We start from the raw sequence: 13,586 nt of genomic DNA, 5'->3' as shown, positions 1-13,586 counted from the left end.
GCACTCTACCACTAGGCCAAACTCCCAGCCCAACCCTAGCTATTCTTAAAGCTGAAATCAGAGAACTGCAGTTCAAAGCCAGGCTTAGCAGCCCAAAACAAACTTGTGATACTTTTTTTTTTTTGGTTGGTTGTGGGGCTTGAACTCTGGGCTGGGGTGCTTTCCCAGAACTCTTCAGCTCAAGCCCTAGCCCTGGAGCCTCGACACATCTTCTGGTTTTCTAGTTGTTAACTGGAGATAAGACATAGTCTTTGGTCTTGTGGCTGGCTTTGAACCCAGATCCTCAGATCCCACCCTCCGAAATAGCTAAGATTACAGGCATGAACCAACATGCCTGTTTGAGACTCTATCTCTACTTAACCGCCAGAAACCCAAAAGTGGAGCTGTGGCTCAATGTGGCTTTCGGCAGGAAAACTCTAGAATAGTTCCCACATCCTTAGTTCAAGCCCCACGATAGACATGTGGGTGGGGGGGGAGAGGGATCATAGTGCCATGGCTACCCTGGAGTGCACCCAGGTCCCTGCCCTTGTTATTAGTCTTGGGCTGCCAACCAGCTCACTTGACATAATCCAATATAACAATTTCCTGCCGTTAAGTTCTCAGCTGGGTTTGTGTGGGCCCTGTCCAAGTTCTATGACTGAGAAATTATAAGAGAAAGGATACCCTGCTGATCTATCAGTGTGCATGAAAGAGGTTTCCCCTTTATAATAAGATTTTCAAGTTCACATATTTCAAATTGGTATTTTCACAACTGTCTGTAAACTGAGATCTGAGGATCGCAGTTCAAAACCAGCCGGGTCACAAGGGCACTAAAGTCTGTGAGACTCTTATCTTCAATTAACCACCAGAAAACCGGAAGTGGCAATGTAGCTCAAGGGATAGGTAGTAGCCTTGAGCTGGAGAGCTCAGGGATAGCGCCCACGCCCAGGAGTAGGGTGATAGCCTTGAGCTGAAGAGTTCAGGGACAGCATTCAGGCCCAGAGTTTAAACCTCAAGATCTGCCCCCCCCAAAAAAACTATTTAATCAGGCATCATTGGCTAAGGCCTATAATCATAGCTGCTCAAGAAGTTGTGTCCAGAAGAACTCAAGTTTGAAGCTAGCCTGAACAGGAAAGTCTTATGACACATATGTCCAATTAACCAGTGAAATCCAGCCTGGAAGCATGGTTCATGTGATAGTTACCATTGAACAGCAAGAAAACAGAGCAAACACCTATTTTAATAGCTTTTCAATTTTTCAGGGAGGGGGCAGTGGGAGAATGGAGGTAGAAAGAGGGAGTCAGAGACAAAGAGAAAGAGGAAGAGTGAGAAAGTGGGGGGGGGATTTAATGTGACTTGAAACTCTATAACCTTTTCTGCTCAAAGCTGTTGCTATACCTCTTGAGCCATAGTTCTTCTTGTTAGTTAACTGGAGATAAGAATCTTACAGACATCTTTTTCTGGGCGGACTTCCATCAGAAATACTCAGATCTCAGCCACCAGAGTAGCTAGGATTATAAGTGTGAACCACTAGCACCCAGCTAAGCAGTATTTCTTTTTCTTTTCTTTTTTGCCAGTCCTGGGGACTGAGCTCAGGGCCTGAGCACTATCCTTGGGCTTTTATTCCTCTACCACTTGAGCAACACCACCACTTCTGGCTTTTCTATGTTTGTGGTATCGATGAATTGAACTCAGGTCTCTGTGCATGGTAGGCAAGCCCTCTAACCACTAGGTCAATCTCCCAGCCCTAAGTAGTATTTCTTCTATGAACAAAATAACCTCAATGAAAACATGCACACGGGGTGAGGGGAGAATACTACCAAAAATTCCTTTTGTGGACACAAATGTTATAGACTTTTATAAACATACCTTTGCTAGCACTTCAGGGGAAACCTCTTCATCTGGAGACCACAGTTTTCCATTCTTCTCACCTGTTGACTATTGACAAAGGAAGAAATTAACTTTTATTAAAGAACAATTTTTAAGTTTTACAATGATGAAGTCTTTGATCTGAGAAATGCATGTTTTCAGGAAACCTATAAGAGAGCTACACAGCAAAAGCATACTTTACACTCTAAAAATGTAATACGAAAGTATGGTCCATACTAAAAACAAGATTAAACATAGTTAGCAATGAGAATAAAAAAGAACATCCCAAAACTTATTGCATTTACATGGTCAATTCATTTCTAACTAGGCTCTCTTGGAACTTTGATTTTGAGGCCTCAGCTTCCTGAGTAGCTAGAATTATAGCCACTGGAGCCCAGTTTGAGAAGGCTTTATTTTTTTAATTGGTCGTGGGGCTTGAACCACTTCCAGTTTTAGTGCTTGTGCTGGCTTTCAAATGCAATTCTCAGATCTCAAGTCTAGGTATCTAGGATTACAGGCATGAAGCACCAGCACCCAGCTTTGAGAAGGCTTTAATAAGGAATCTTCAACTCAACTAAAAGTGGTTATATACTTATATAGATAGCTATCCAAAGACACACAGGTGGCAATCAACCACATGACAACGCTCCTCAACATTATTATATAGGTAATGCAAATAAAATAATATTGAGATCATACACATGCTTTATGGACTGATAGCTACTCAGTAAGGTGAGATCTGAGGAACACAGTTTGAAGATAGCCCATGAGGCCTTGAGAAGTTCAATTATCAGTCAAAAAAGCCAAAAGTGGGGCCGGGAGTTTGGCCTAGTGGTTAAAGTGCTTGCCTAGCATGGACTTTGGTACCACATACATAGAAAAAAGTCGGAAGTGGTGCTGAGGCTCACGTGGTAGAGCTCTAGCCTTCAGAAAGTCCAAGGACAGTGCTCAGGCCCTGAGCTCAAGCCCAGGACTGGCAATAAATAAACAAACAAACAAACAAACAAATAAATAAAGCCAAAAGTGGAGTGGGGCTCAACGGGTAGAGCACTAGCCTTGAATTTAGCAACCATGGCTGAGTTCAAGCCTCAATACCAGTACAAGACAAAAGGAAAAAACAAAACTAACGTATAGAATTACCATTTCATACCCACTAGCCTGAGTATTGTTATGTTGAAAAATAAGTAAAAGCAAATATGAAGACAACTTGAACCTCAAGGCACTGTTGGTGAAGATTAAATGGTACACTCACTGTGGAAAACAATCCACTGGAGCCTCAAAAAGCTTAACATACAGGCAAGGCAGATGCTGGTGGCTCGCACAGGGAATGCAAGGTACTCAGGAGGCTAAGATCTGAGTATCACTGTTCGAACCCAGAACTATCCTGGAAAATCTATGAGACTCTGATCTCCACTTAACCACCAAAAAGGTAGAAGAAGGGTTGTGACTCAAGTGTTAGAACATGAACCTTAAGCTAAGGGTCAATACCCAGGCCTTGAGTTGAAGCCTTAGTACCAGGACAACAAGTTCAACATAAAATGAGCATGTGATTCACCAATTTTACTCCGAGATACACAATCCAAACATCAGAAAGCAGGTAATAAAATGTGTCTATCAGCAGTTGGAAAAAAGTATCTATCAACAAAGGAATAAACAAAATATGGGCTATAAATAGAAAGGAACATGTTTCAGCCATGGAGGGAAGGGGGGAGATAAAACCTTGGTGAACCTGCTAAATGAAATGAAATAAAACAGATACCAAACAAGTATTACATTATGAGGTATCTAGAATCAGCCAATTAAAAACCAAACTACAAATAGGTACAATGATGGGTTATGGTAAAGAACAATGAAGGTAAGATGTTAATGAGTACAGAATCATCTATTTGAGATAATGAGAACAGGAGATGGATGGTGTTGGTGATTAGTGAACTATATAGCTAAAATGGCACAATTTATTTTATGCAATCTAAGCACAATTACAAAACATTTGCTTAATGAATATAAAGAAGCATGCAGACAGAACTACTTATATCCTATAACAGTAAAGGATAACTAGAGTAAAACAATCATGGATTTCAAAATTATTTTTAAAAAGGGGATTTAGAATGTTCTGAGCATTACACATCATATACATCTATTAAAATTTTATACTATGTATTGTTATATATTATGTACAAGTATGTGTATATCAAAAATAAAATTAGCATAAATCTTCTAAATACAAAAGATGCATTATTTAAGTATCTACCTAAAAGTCCTTAATATTAAGAGTGCAAGACAACTTAACTATATGATTAGGGAAGATTTGGAATTCTAGTAAGTTAACATAAAGTCATCTACACTGATAGACTTTCCTATTTATACATTGTTGGGTTCCAATCTAAAAAGTAAAAAGAACACGTCCACATATGCTTTGTATCTTTTGGGTCAGTTGTAGTGCTTGAACTCTGGACCTGGGGCACTGTTCCCGAGCTCTTCAACTCAAAGCTAGAGCCCTACTACTTGAGCAACAGAGCCATTGCTGGTTTTCTGCTGGTGGTTAACTAGACATAAGTCTCATAAACTTTTGTGCCTGGAGCTGACTTTGAACTGTGATCCTTAAATCTCAGCATCTTGAGTGGTTAGGAATACAGGCATGAGCCACTGGCACCTGGCACACACATATTTCAATATCTGGAACAATACATAAGACCCATGACTGACAAAAACAAAACAAATCAAACCAACAAATAAAAACCCCAAATACACAGTTAACAGTTTTCGTAACACTCATCTCTCATTTTCTTCCTTCTTCCACTGAAACAAGGCTTCAATGACTGGGTGGGCTGGCTCATATGTGAAAATGTAGCTACTTAGGAGGCTGAGATCAGAGGATGATGATTTGAAGCCAGACTGGGTAGAAAGGTCTACAAGACTTGTCTCCAATTAACCACCAAAGAAAATGCCAAAAGTGGACCTATGGCTCAAGTGGTAGAATGCTAATCTTAAGCAAAAAAGCTCAAGCATATATTCAGCCCTAAGTTCAAGCCCCAGGACTAGAACATCCATAAAACCCTTCCCCTGCCAAAACAAGGCTTCCCTATGTAGTTCTGACTGGATCCAAACTCTACATCTTATTGCTTCTATTTTCTGATAATTACAATTACAATTGTACATACTCATTTTGTTTTTGTGGAGGGGTGGTGGTGGTGGTAGTGGTGAGACTTGAACTCCAGGCCTGGGTACTGTCTCTGAACTCTAGAGCTCAAGACTAGTACTCTACCACTTTGAGTCAACCATGTCATTTTCACTGGGCACGGTGACTCATGCCTGTGATCCTAGCTACTCAGGAGGCTGAGATTTGAGAATTGCGGTTCAAAGCCAGCCTGGGCACTAAAGTTCATGAGACTTTTAACTCCAATTAACCAGCAGAAAACCGAAGTGCCACTGTGGCTCAAAGGGGTAGGGTGGTAGCCTTGAGTTGAAGAGCTCAGAGACAACCCTCAGGCCCCAATTCAAGTCCCAGGAACAACCAGAAACCAACCAAACAAACAAAGTAATTTCTAGTTTTCTAGTGGTTAACTAAAGATAATCTTATAGGGGACTTTTCTGCCAGGGCTGGCTTTAAACCATGACCCTCAAATATGAGTTTCCTAAGTAGCTAGGATTACAAGTGTGAGTCACTGGTTCCCACCTTTAAAAATCTTTCTTAAAAGGTTAGCTCTAGCAACAGATAACCCAAACCCAGAAATTCATCTGGCAATGTATTAACAAGGAGATCCAATATAGCGTAATTTAATGGAAAGGAGTAGAGGTGAAGTTACAAATAAGTGGAAAACCAATGGTTACTAAGATCAATTCCTAAAATACATCAGAATACACAGAGACTGAGAGGGGAATGCAAAAAAGTGAAGAGACTTGGCTGGGAGTTTGGCCATGGTTAAAGTGCTTGCCTACAATGCATGAAGACCTGGGTTTGATTCCTCGGTACCACATACATAGAAAAAAGCTGGAAGTGGTGCTGAGGCTCAAGTGGTAGAGCTCTAGCCTTGAGAAAGTCCAAGGACAGTGCTCAGGCCCTGAGCTCAAGCCCAGGACTGGCAAAAAAGAAAAAAAAAGTGAAGAGACTATAGGAAAAATAGAATGTTTCTGTGAAAAGGTAACTCTAAATTAGAAACTTAATTAAATAAGAAACTTACCCTGTCATTCATTAGTAGATCTTTCACAATAAAATTTGCTACTACAGATTTCATTGGAGAAGCAAACTGATCAGGTGCCAACATAGAAATGTGGCCTAGTGAAACTAATGGAGTAATTAGCTGTTCTGGTACATCAGCATTCAAACTCCTACTGAGTGGCTACAAAAGTGAAAGAAACAATTACCAATTTATTTTGTAAACATTTAGGCATTCTAAAGTAAAAATTTTTCTTAGTCCTCAAAAATGTATCGATTTATTTTAATAATCTGATAATAACTGACAAACTATATTTGGTTTTTAATTTACCTGCATATGATAAAAATAAATTAAGCAGCAATGAAAACAAGAACATTTAGTCATATCAAATGGGCATTATTTTCTGCCCATATTAAATTTGCTAAATTGGTAGATTTCTAATTCTGTGAGAACATCTTCAATGTACTAAAAAGAAACCACACATCCAAGAAATCTATATTATAGAATATGGTAACCGTTTTCAGAGATTCATCTAGATTCCATAAAACTTACATAAAGAGCTTACAAAGTAAAACCCATACAAATATATTCGATGTATTATATATACCTCGAAAATCTGTGCCAGCTGGACTTCCTTATTTGTGAATATGGCATGTATACAGTGCACAGCTTGTTTTGCTTGGTGTGGTGTACCCCTTTTTGCTTTCTGATGTAAAATGGGAATTAATGTCCTGCAAAACAAAACAAAAAGTAGTATCACAGTTGTCATTTTGTTCAGCCCATACAGTCACAACTACTATTATTCTTGTCTCCCACTTTGCATAACTGAGCATTTGTTGGTAAGAGAACTAAGTCTCCCTTATTCTATAATTTAAAGCTTGTCCGTGATATACTTTGACATTTATCTTCTAAGTAGATATTTCTATTTTCTAGCTCCTTATAGTTTCCTTTACTTCAACTTAAGTATTGGCAAAAATAAGCACACAAAGACAAATCTATGAAATTGGTGAATTGATACTAAAAGTAGCTTCAGTGTTACAGTGAGAGCAAAGACGCTTTCACCTCGACATTGACCTATTAAACTCATAGAAACAGACACATACATCTAATAGACAGACACTCATAAACACACGTGTGTAACGATAAATAACAACTTTTTAGTGACTAGTTTCTTGGCTTTTGCTATTTTTGAAATACTAGGGATTGAACTCAAGGTGCTTTGTTTTGGTAGCCCTACAGATTGAATCCAGGGCTTCAAGCATAATAAGCAAGCACTCCTACCACTATGCCAACATGTCCAGTCTTGCTTTCCGTTTTTCATAATGTATATATATAATTATTTTTATAGAATACACTTAAGTAGCACAAAAAATTTAAATGATTTTTTTTCAACAATCAACAGCAACATACAAGGCTCCAAGCTGTACATTTCAATTAAAAAATTAATGTAAGTCTGACTTGACATTTATGAAAATGCTGTAAGTTGTTTAAGTTGGAATTACAAACACATATTGTCATGCTCAAATACCCATCCTTGACCCAGGACAATCGACAGTCTCTATATACTCAGGAGAATAACACTGCTTACTAGCAATGTGCGTAACTAAACATTAAACTCTTTGTTAAATGTACATTAATCCATCCTGGCAAACCTGAAATGTTAATAACTGAGCAAACTCTATCCTTTATATCTAGAGTACTAAAATCCAAATGTGTCACCAGGACTGACACTGAGGCCTTTGGTGGTGTGTTTTTCTGTTTTCCATTAATTCCTTCTTACTCCATTCATTCCGTCCTCCCTTTTTTCTTTCTTTCTTGAATTTAGGGGCTTGAATTTAGGCCTGGGCACTATCCCTGAGTTTTTTTTTTTTCTTCTTTTCTTAAGGCTAGTGGTCTAAGTGGGTCCAGTGGTACACACCTATAATTCTAGCTACTCTGGAGGCTGAGATCTGAGTACTCCCTTAGCATGCACAAAGACCCAGTTTCAATTCCTCGGTATCACTTACACAGAAAAAAGGCAGAAGTGGTGCTGTAGCTCAAGTGGTAGAGCTCTAGCTTTGATAAAAGTTTAGGCACCATGCTGAAGCCCAGGACTGGCAAAAAAAAAAAAAAAAAAAAGTCTCAAAGACTTTAGTGCCTGGGATGGCTTTGAACCCGGATCTTCAGTTCTCAGCCCCTTGAGTATCTAGGATTACAGGCATGAGCCACCAGTGTCCGGCTTGCTTAATCTTTTAAGTTTATAACCAAGTTATGAAGAAAAAGGTACAAAAAAGTAAATGACTATTATACACAAAGTTCCTTTATATACAATCTAATGGTAATGGACTAAAGCAGGGGACAGGCAAAACAAATGAGAACATTAAAAATACATCTTCTGGGCTTCTATACTCACGATCGTATCTGGGGAAGGTCTGTTTCTATTTTGTGGCCTGTATTTCTAAAGATTTGTATTGCAGCTTCTGCTACCTTGTCATCCTCCATTCTTAGGCACTGTAACAAGGACTCATATGTCTCTGCAGAGTGGAACGAGGTAGGATGTGTGAAAGACAGAACCTGGAGAAATAGATGTAGCTTTAGGAGTATAGACAATAGTTTTAATCCATTATAAAAGAAAAACTAGGCATATTTTGATATGCAAATGTTTATTTGAAATAAAACTTTCATACTTAATGAATCTTGTGAAATATAAATAAAAAAGCTTTCATTTATTTTAATATCAAAAACAGATCTCAAGAGAAAGTTAAGCAAATTCTACCACCTGAAGGTCACTCACAGTTAACATTAACACATTAACGTTAAGTCATTATTACAAAGAGTTTTGTTTTGTTTTGCCATTCTTGGGACTGGAACTTAGGGCCTGTGCACTGTCCTTGGACACGATATGCTTAGGGCTAGTGATCTGCAACTTGAGCCACAACACCACTTCCAGTTTTTTCTGTGTATGGTGGTACCAAGGAATCGATCCCAGGAATTCAGGAATGCTAGGTGAGCACTCTACCACTGGGCTACACTCCCAGCCCTTTTTCAGTCTTTTTTCCATCTGTTCCAGGTCTGCAACTCAGCCTGGGCACTATTCCTGAGCTTCTTTGTGCTCAATAACACATCTGACCCACCACTTGTACCAATGTGCCATTTTTAGCTTTTTTCTGATACCACATACATAGAAAAGGCCAAAAGTGGTGCTGAGGCTACAGTAGTAGAGCTCTAGCGTTGAGAAAGCCCAATTACAATGCTCAGGCTCTGAGCTCAAGACAAGGACTGGGGGTGTGGGGGAGACCCCCATAAGAGACTGGAGTAGTAGTGAATGCTACATACCTCTCTAATCTGAGACACAGGAGGCTTATGCAAGAGGATAAAAAGTTCTAAGTTACTCTGGGTCATGTAGTGAGACATAATGTTTTATTACATAAATTAATATGTATCTATGATATACAAGCCCTTAGCCTAATTTTGATTATGTTCTAAAAACTAAGTGCCAGTGATTGTATATAGATTCCCTTGTCGAATATTCGTTTGTTAAACATGTCATTTGAAATACGATGTGAAAATCAATGTTAATAAATTCTTAAAAAAAAATCTTTTACCAAAACAGTTTTAAACTTTGATTCTTTTATATCCTAAAGAGAACATAAGTCAAGACTCTATGGAAATAAGCAGAGATAAAATCATTTCTAAATACCTTAAGAAGTTCAAGTCCTGAACGAATCGCAGTATCTGGACTTACACCCTCCTCTTCATCATCTGCAGTCCCCTCAATTGATTTATTCATCAATTTCACTAGTGCACTATTTTAAAAAAAGTGTAAGTTAGTAAAAGACTATGAAATTAAAAAAATAATTATAATAATCTTTTCCCCCTCTCACATGTGCCAGTACCGGGGCATTAACTCAGGGCCATGTGCTATCCCTGGATAGTGTTCTACTATCCATGAGCCACAGTTACACTTTTTACTGGTTGACTGAAATCTCAAACTTTCCTGTCTGGGCTGACTTTGAACCACAATCCTCAAATCTCAGCTTCTTCAGTAGATAGGATTATAGAAGAACTCACTGCCCCTGGGTTAAATTTTCTTTAATGAGCATATGTAGACTAGAAATACACACGATTTTTTTTTAAGGTGCTTTAAAGTCTTATACTTGATAGGTAGGCACTTGCCGTTGAGCTACTTCTCTCACTCAAGGGGCTTTAAGCTTGCTCACTCAAGGCTGGCACTATCACTTGAGCCATATTTCCTGGCTAATTGGAGGATAAGAGTCTCTTGGGCTGTCATAAAACTTCAGTCCTCAGTTTTGTCTTAGCCTCGTGAGTACTTATGATGAGCAGAATGAACCTTTGGTGTCTAGCTGTTCCAAAACGAAAATACCACAAAAGATCACAAAAAGCCATATATGGGGCCAAGAGTTTGGCCTAATGGTAGAGTGCTTGCCTAGCATGCATGAAGACTGGGTTCAATTCCTCGGTATCGCATAAATTGAAAAAAGCCAGAAGTAGTACTGTGGCTCAAGTGGCAGAGCGCAAGGCTTGAGAAAGCCCAAGGGCAGTGCTCACGCCTTGAGTACAAGCCCCAGGACTGGCAAAAAAAAAAAAAAAGCCAAATATGGTAAGATGAAAACTCTTTCAATTTCAAGACATCATGTACACTGTTACCATTATGAGAGCTTTACAGGGAATTTTTTTTAAGTTTTTTTGCAGCGTTTCAGAATTGAAATTTATAATAATGTAGGTTAAGACTAAAATCACTTTTGAGTATATTTATTTGCTCGCTTACCTTATGGCTTCTGAGTCAATGTGTACAGGTGCAATTCGTTCCAACAGAAATTTGACCATCTCTAGAAAAGGATTAGTGGGCTGCTTAGGATTTGCAAGTTTCCGAGCTATTTCTCTCTATTGAAAAAAAAAGTGTTACCATGAATATAAATTACTTTCATATTTCTCCAAATAAAATTATTGTAGGTGTAAAAATTATGAACTTAGGGCCAGGAGTGGAGCTTAGTGGTAGAGTGCTTACCTCGCATGCACAAAGCCCTAGGTCGACTCCTCAGTACCACAAACACAGAAAAAGCTGAAGAGGCTCAAGTGGCATAGCGCTAGCCTTGAGCAAAAAGTGTCCAGGGACAGTGTCCAGGCCCTGAGTTCAAGCCCCAGGACTGGTGTAAATAAATAAATAAAAGCATAAAACCTGCAGAAAATAATGCATTTTTATCTTTAGACCCACATTAGAATTTATACTTTCAGTAACTGATGACAAATCTGGACGGTAGAAAATGGAAAGAATGTGATTTAGGAGTGATTTTTGCTTTGTGTGGGGGGAGGGGTGGTAGTCCAGGGGCACAGTCTCTGAGCTCTTCAGCTCAAGGCTACCTCTCTACCCCTGGGGCTGGGAGTTGTTCCTGATCTTTTCAGTCCAAAGCCACCACCCTACCCTTGAGCCAAATCACACTTCTCAGTTTTCTATAGGTTATTTGGAGATAGAGTCTCAGGCCCTTTTGTGCCTGGGCTGACTTTGAACCTTTATTCTCAGATCTCAGACTCCTAAGAAGCTAGGATTACAGGCATGAGCCACCACACCTGGCTGATTTTTGCTCTTAACTCTTATTTCTCTTATGAAATTGCTTAGAGACCAGGAGCATTGCCTAGTGGTACAGTGCTTGCTTAGCATGCATGAAGCCCTGGGTTCAATTCTTTGGTATCACACACAAAGAGAAAGCCGGGAAGTGGTCCTGTGGTTCGAGTAGTAGAGTGCTAGCTTTCAGAAATGCCCAAGGACAGTGTCTATGCACCAAGTTCAAGGCCCAGGACTGTCCCTCCACAAAAGAAATTGCTAAGAATAACCTTTTTAGTGCACTATTTTTTAAACCAATTTTATCTTCGATGATATGTTTTCTTATTTTAAAATCTGATGAAATATTGTATTTTCTTTTAGACAACCACAATGTCACATATTTTTGGTCCTAGCTACTTAGGAGGCTAAAACAGATTTGCCTCAGTTTATGAAAAACTAACTGAGACTAACCTGGACAACAAACAAAAGGATAGGATGTTGAAAAGTTTTACATTGATACCCTTTACAGTTCTAGAGGAAATCATACAGGAATAATTGAGGTCTGCAAGCTTCTTCCTCCACAGTTTTAATTATTATTATTATTATTTTTTTTTTTTGGCCAGTCCTGGGCCATGAACTCAGGGCCTGAGCAGCGTCCTTGAACTTTCTCAAGGCTAGAGCTCTACCACTTGAGCCTCAACAAAACTTCTGGCTTTTTTTCTATGTATGCGGTACCAAGGAATTGAACCCGGGTCCTCGTGCATGCTAGGCAAGCACTCTATCACTAGGCTAAGCTCCAGGCTCCTACAGTTTTAATTATTAATAATCTGACCATTAAATTATTCCAGGATACTCAATTCATAACTGTCTCTATTCTCTAAACACTTTTTTTGCTACACTCCCAGCCCTAGTTAAGCTTTTAATATGGTTAAAAAGTAAACCATTCTTTTTATTTCTTTATATTTTTTTGCCAGTCCTGGGCTTGTATTTAGGACCTGGGCACTGTACTTGACCTTTTTTGCTCAAGGCTACCTCTCTACCTTTTGAGCCACAACACCATTTCCAACTTTTACTGTGTGTATGGTATCAAGGAATCCAACCCAGGGCTTCGTGTATGGTAGGCAAGCTCTACCACAAGGCCACATTCCCACTAAGCCATTCTTATGTCAAAATTTCAATCTTTTTAAAAGAAAGAGGGGCCAGGAACGCGGCCTAGTGGTAGAGTGCTTGTCTAGAATGCATAAAACCCTGGGTTTGATTTCTTGGTTACCACACACTCAGAAAAAGCCAGATGTAGTGTTCTGGCCCAAGGCTAGTGGTGCCTTCAGAAAGCTCAAGAACAATGCCTATTCCCTTAATTCAAGTCCCAAGACTGGCAAAAAATGAATAACTTAGTTACATAAAATAAAATAAAAAATAATCATGTCCTGTACATATTAATCCCTATCACACATTTCTTCCCTTAACCAATCAAAATAATTCCTAAGAGGAGTCAATATTAACAAGTATAACTTGTAGCTAGAATCAGTAGGTTAAGAGCACACTAATTTCTCATGAGGAATTCCCAAAGGCTTAACTTTTAGACTGAAGTATCATGTACATCATTCTCACTGAAATACAGAGCAGGGGAGACAAGTGGACGAGGGGGACGGCTGTGATCCAGTGGATCACACCTATAGTCCTAGCTGTTAAGGAGCCCGAGACCAGAGGATTGCAGTTCAACATCATCCCAGGCAAGAAACCGGGTGAGACTCCAGCTCCAATTATCTACCAAAAAACTGAAAGTTGAGCTGTAGCTCATGTGGTAGGGTGCATAATTTTTTGTGTACAAAAAAATCCTCAGGGAGGGCTGGGAGTCTGGCCTAGTAAGAGTGCTTGCCTAGCAAGGGGAGGGGAAGGTTACCCTCTCCCTTCCTCACCAGTTCACATTTGGTCTGAAAAATGAGCTGTGGTCCGGGAGTTTGGCCTAGTGGTGGAGTGCTTGCCTAGTATGCACAAAGACTTGGGTTTGATTCCTTGGTACCACATACATAAAAAAT

The 13,586-nt window shown here is 39.3% G+C and overlaps 1 protein-coding gene across 4 annotated transcripts in view; it reads right to left on the bottom strand.

Moving 5' to 3' along the window:
- The window catches only part of Pds5a (PDS5 cohesin associated factor A), a 100,336-nt gene that overhangs the window by 19,479 nt on the left and 67,271 nt on the right, over positions 1-13,586 (bottom strand). For all 4 annotated transcript variants that reach the window (XM_090343695.1, XM_090343694.1, XM_090343692.1 and 1 more), the window contains 6 exons: positions 10,774-10,889; positions 9,685-9,790; positions 8,398-8,558; positions 6,613-6,736; positions 6,030-6,188; positions 1,849-1,917 (listed from right to left, as the gene is read on the bottom strand). In XM_090343695.1, the coding sequence (XP_090199821.1) occupies positions 1,849-1,917; positions 6,030-6,188; positions 6,613-6,736; positions 8,398-8,558; positions 9,685-9,790; positions 10,774-10,889 (735 nt within the window). The remainder of the gene's footprint in view (positions 1-1,848; positions 1,918-6,029; positions 6,189-6,612; positions 6,737-8,397; positions 8,559-9,684; positions 9,791-10,773; positions 10,890-13,586) is intronic.

This window comes from Megascapheus bottae, chromosome 13 (genome assembly GCF_031878675.1).
Source record: "Megascapheus bottae isolate mThoBot1 chromosome 13, mThoBot2.hap1, whole genome shotgun sequence".
Classification (NCBI taxonomy): Eukaryota; Metazoa; Chordata; class Mammalia; order Rodentia; family Geomyidae; genus Megascapheus; species Megascapheus bottae.
This window is presented reverse-complemented; position numbering and strand designations above follow the sequence as displayed.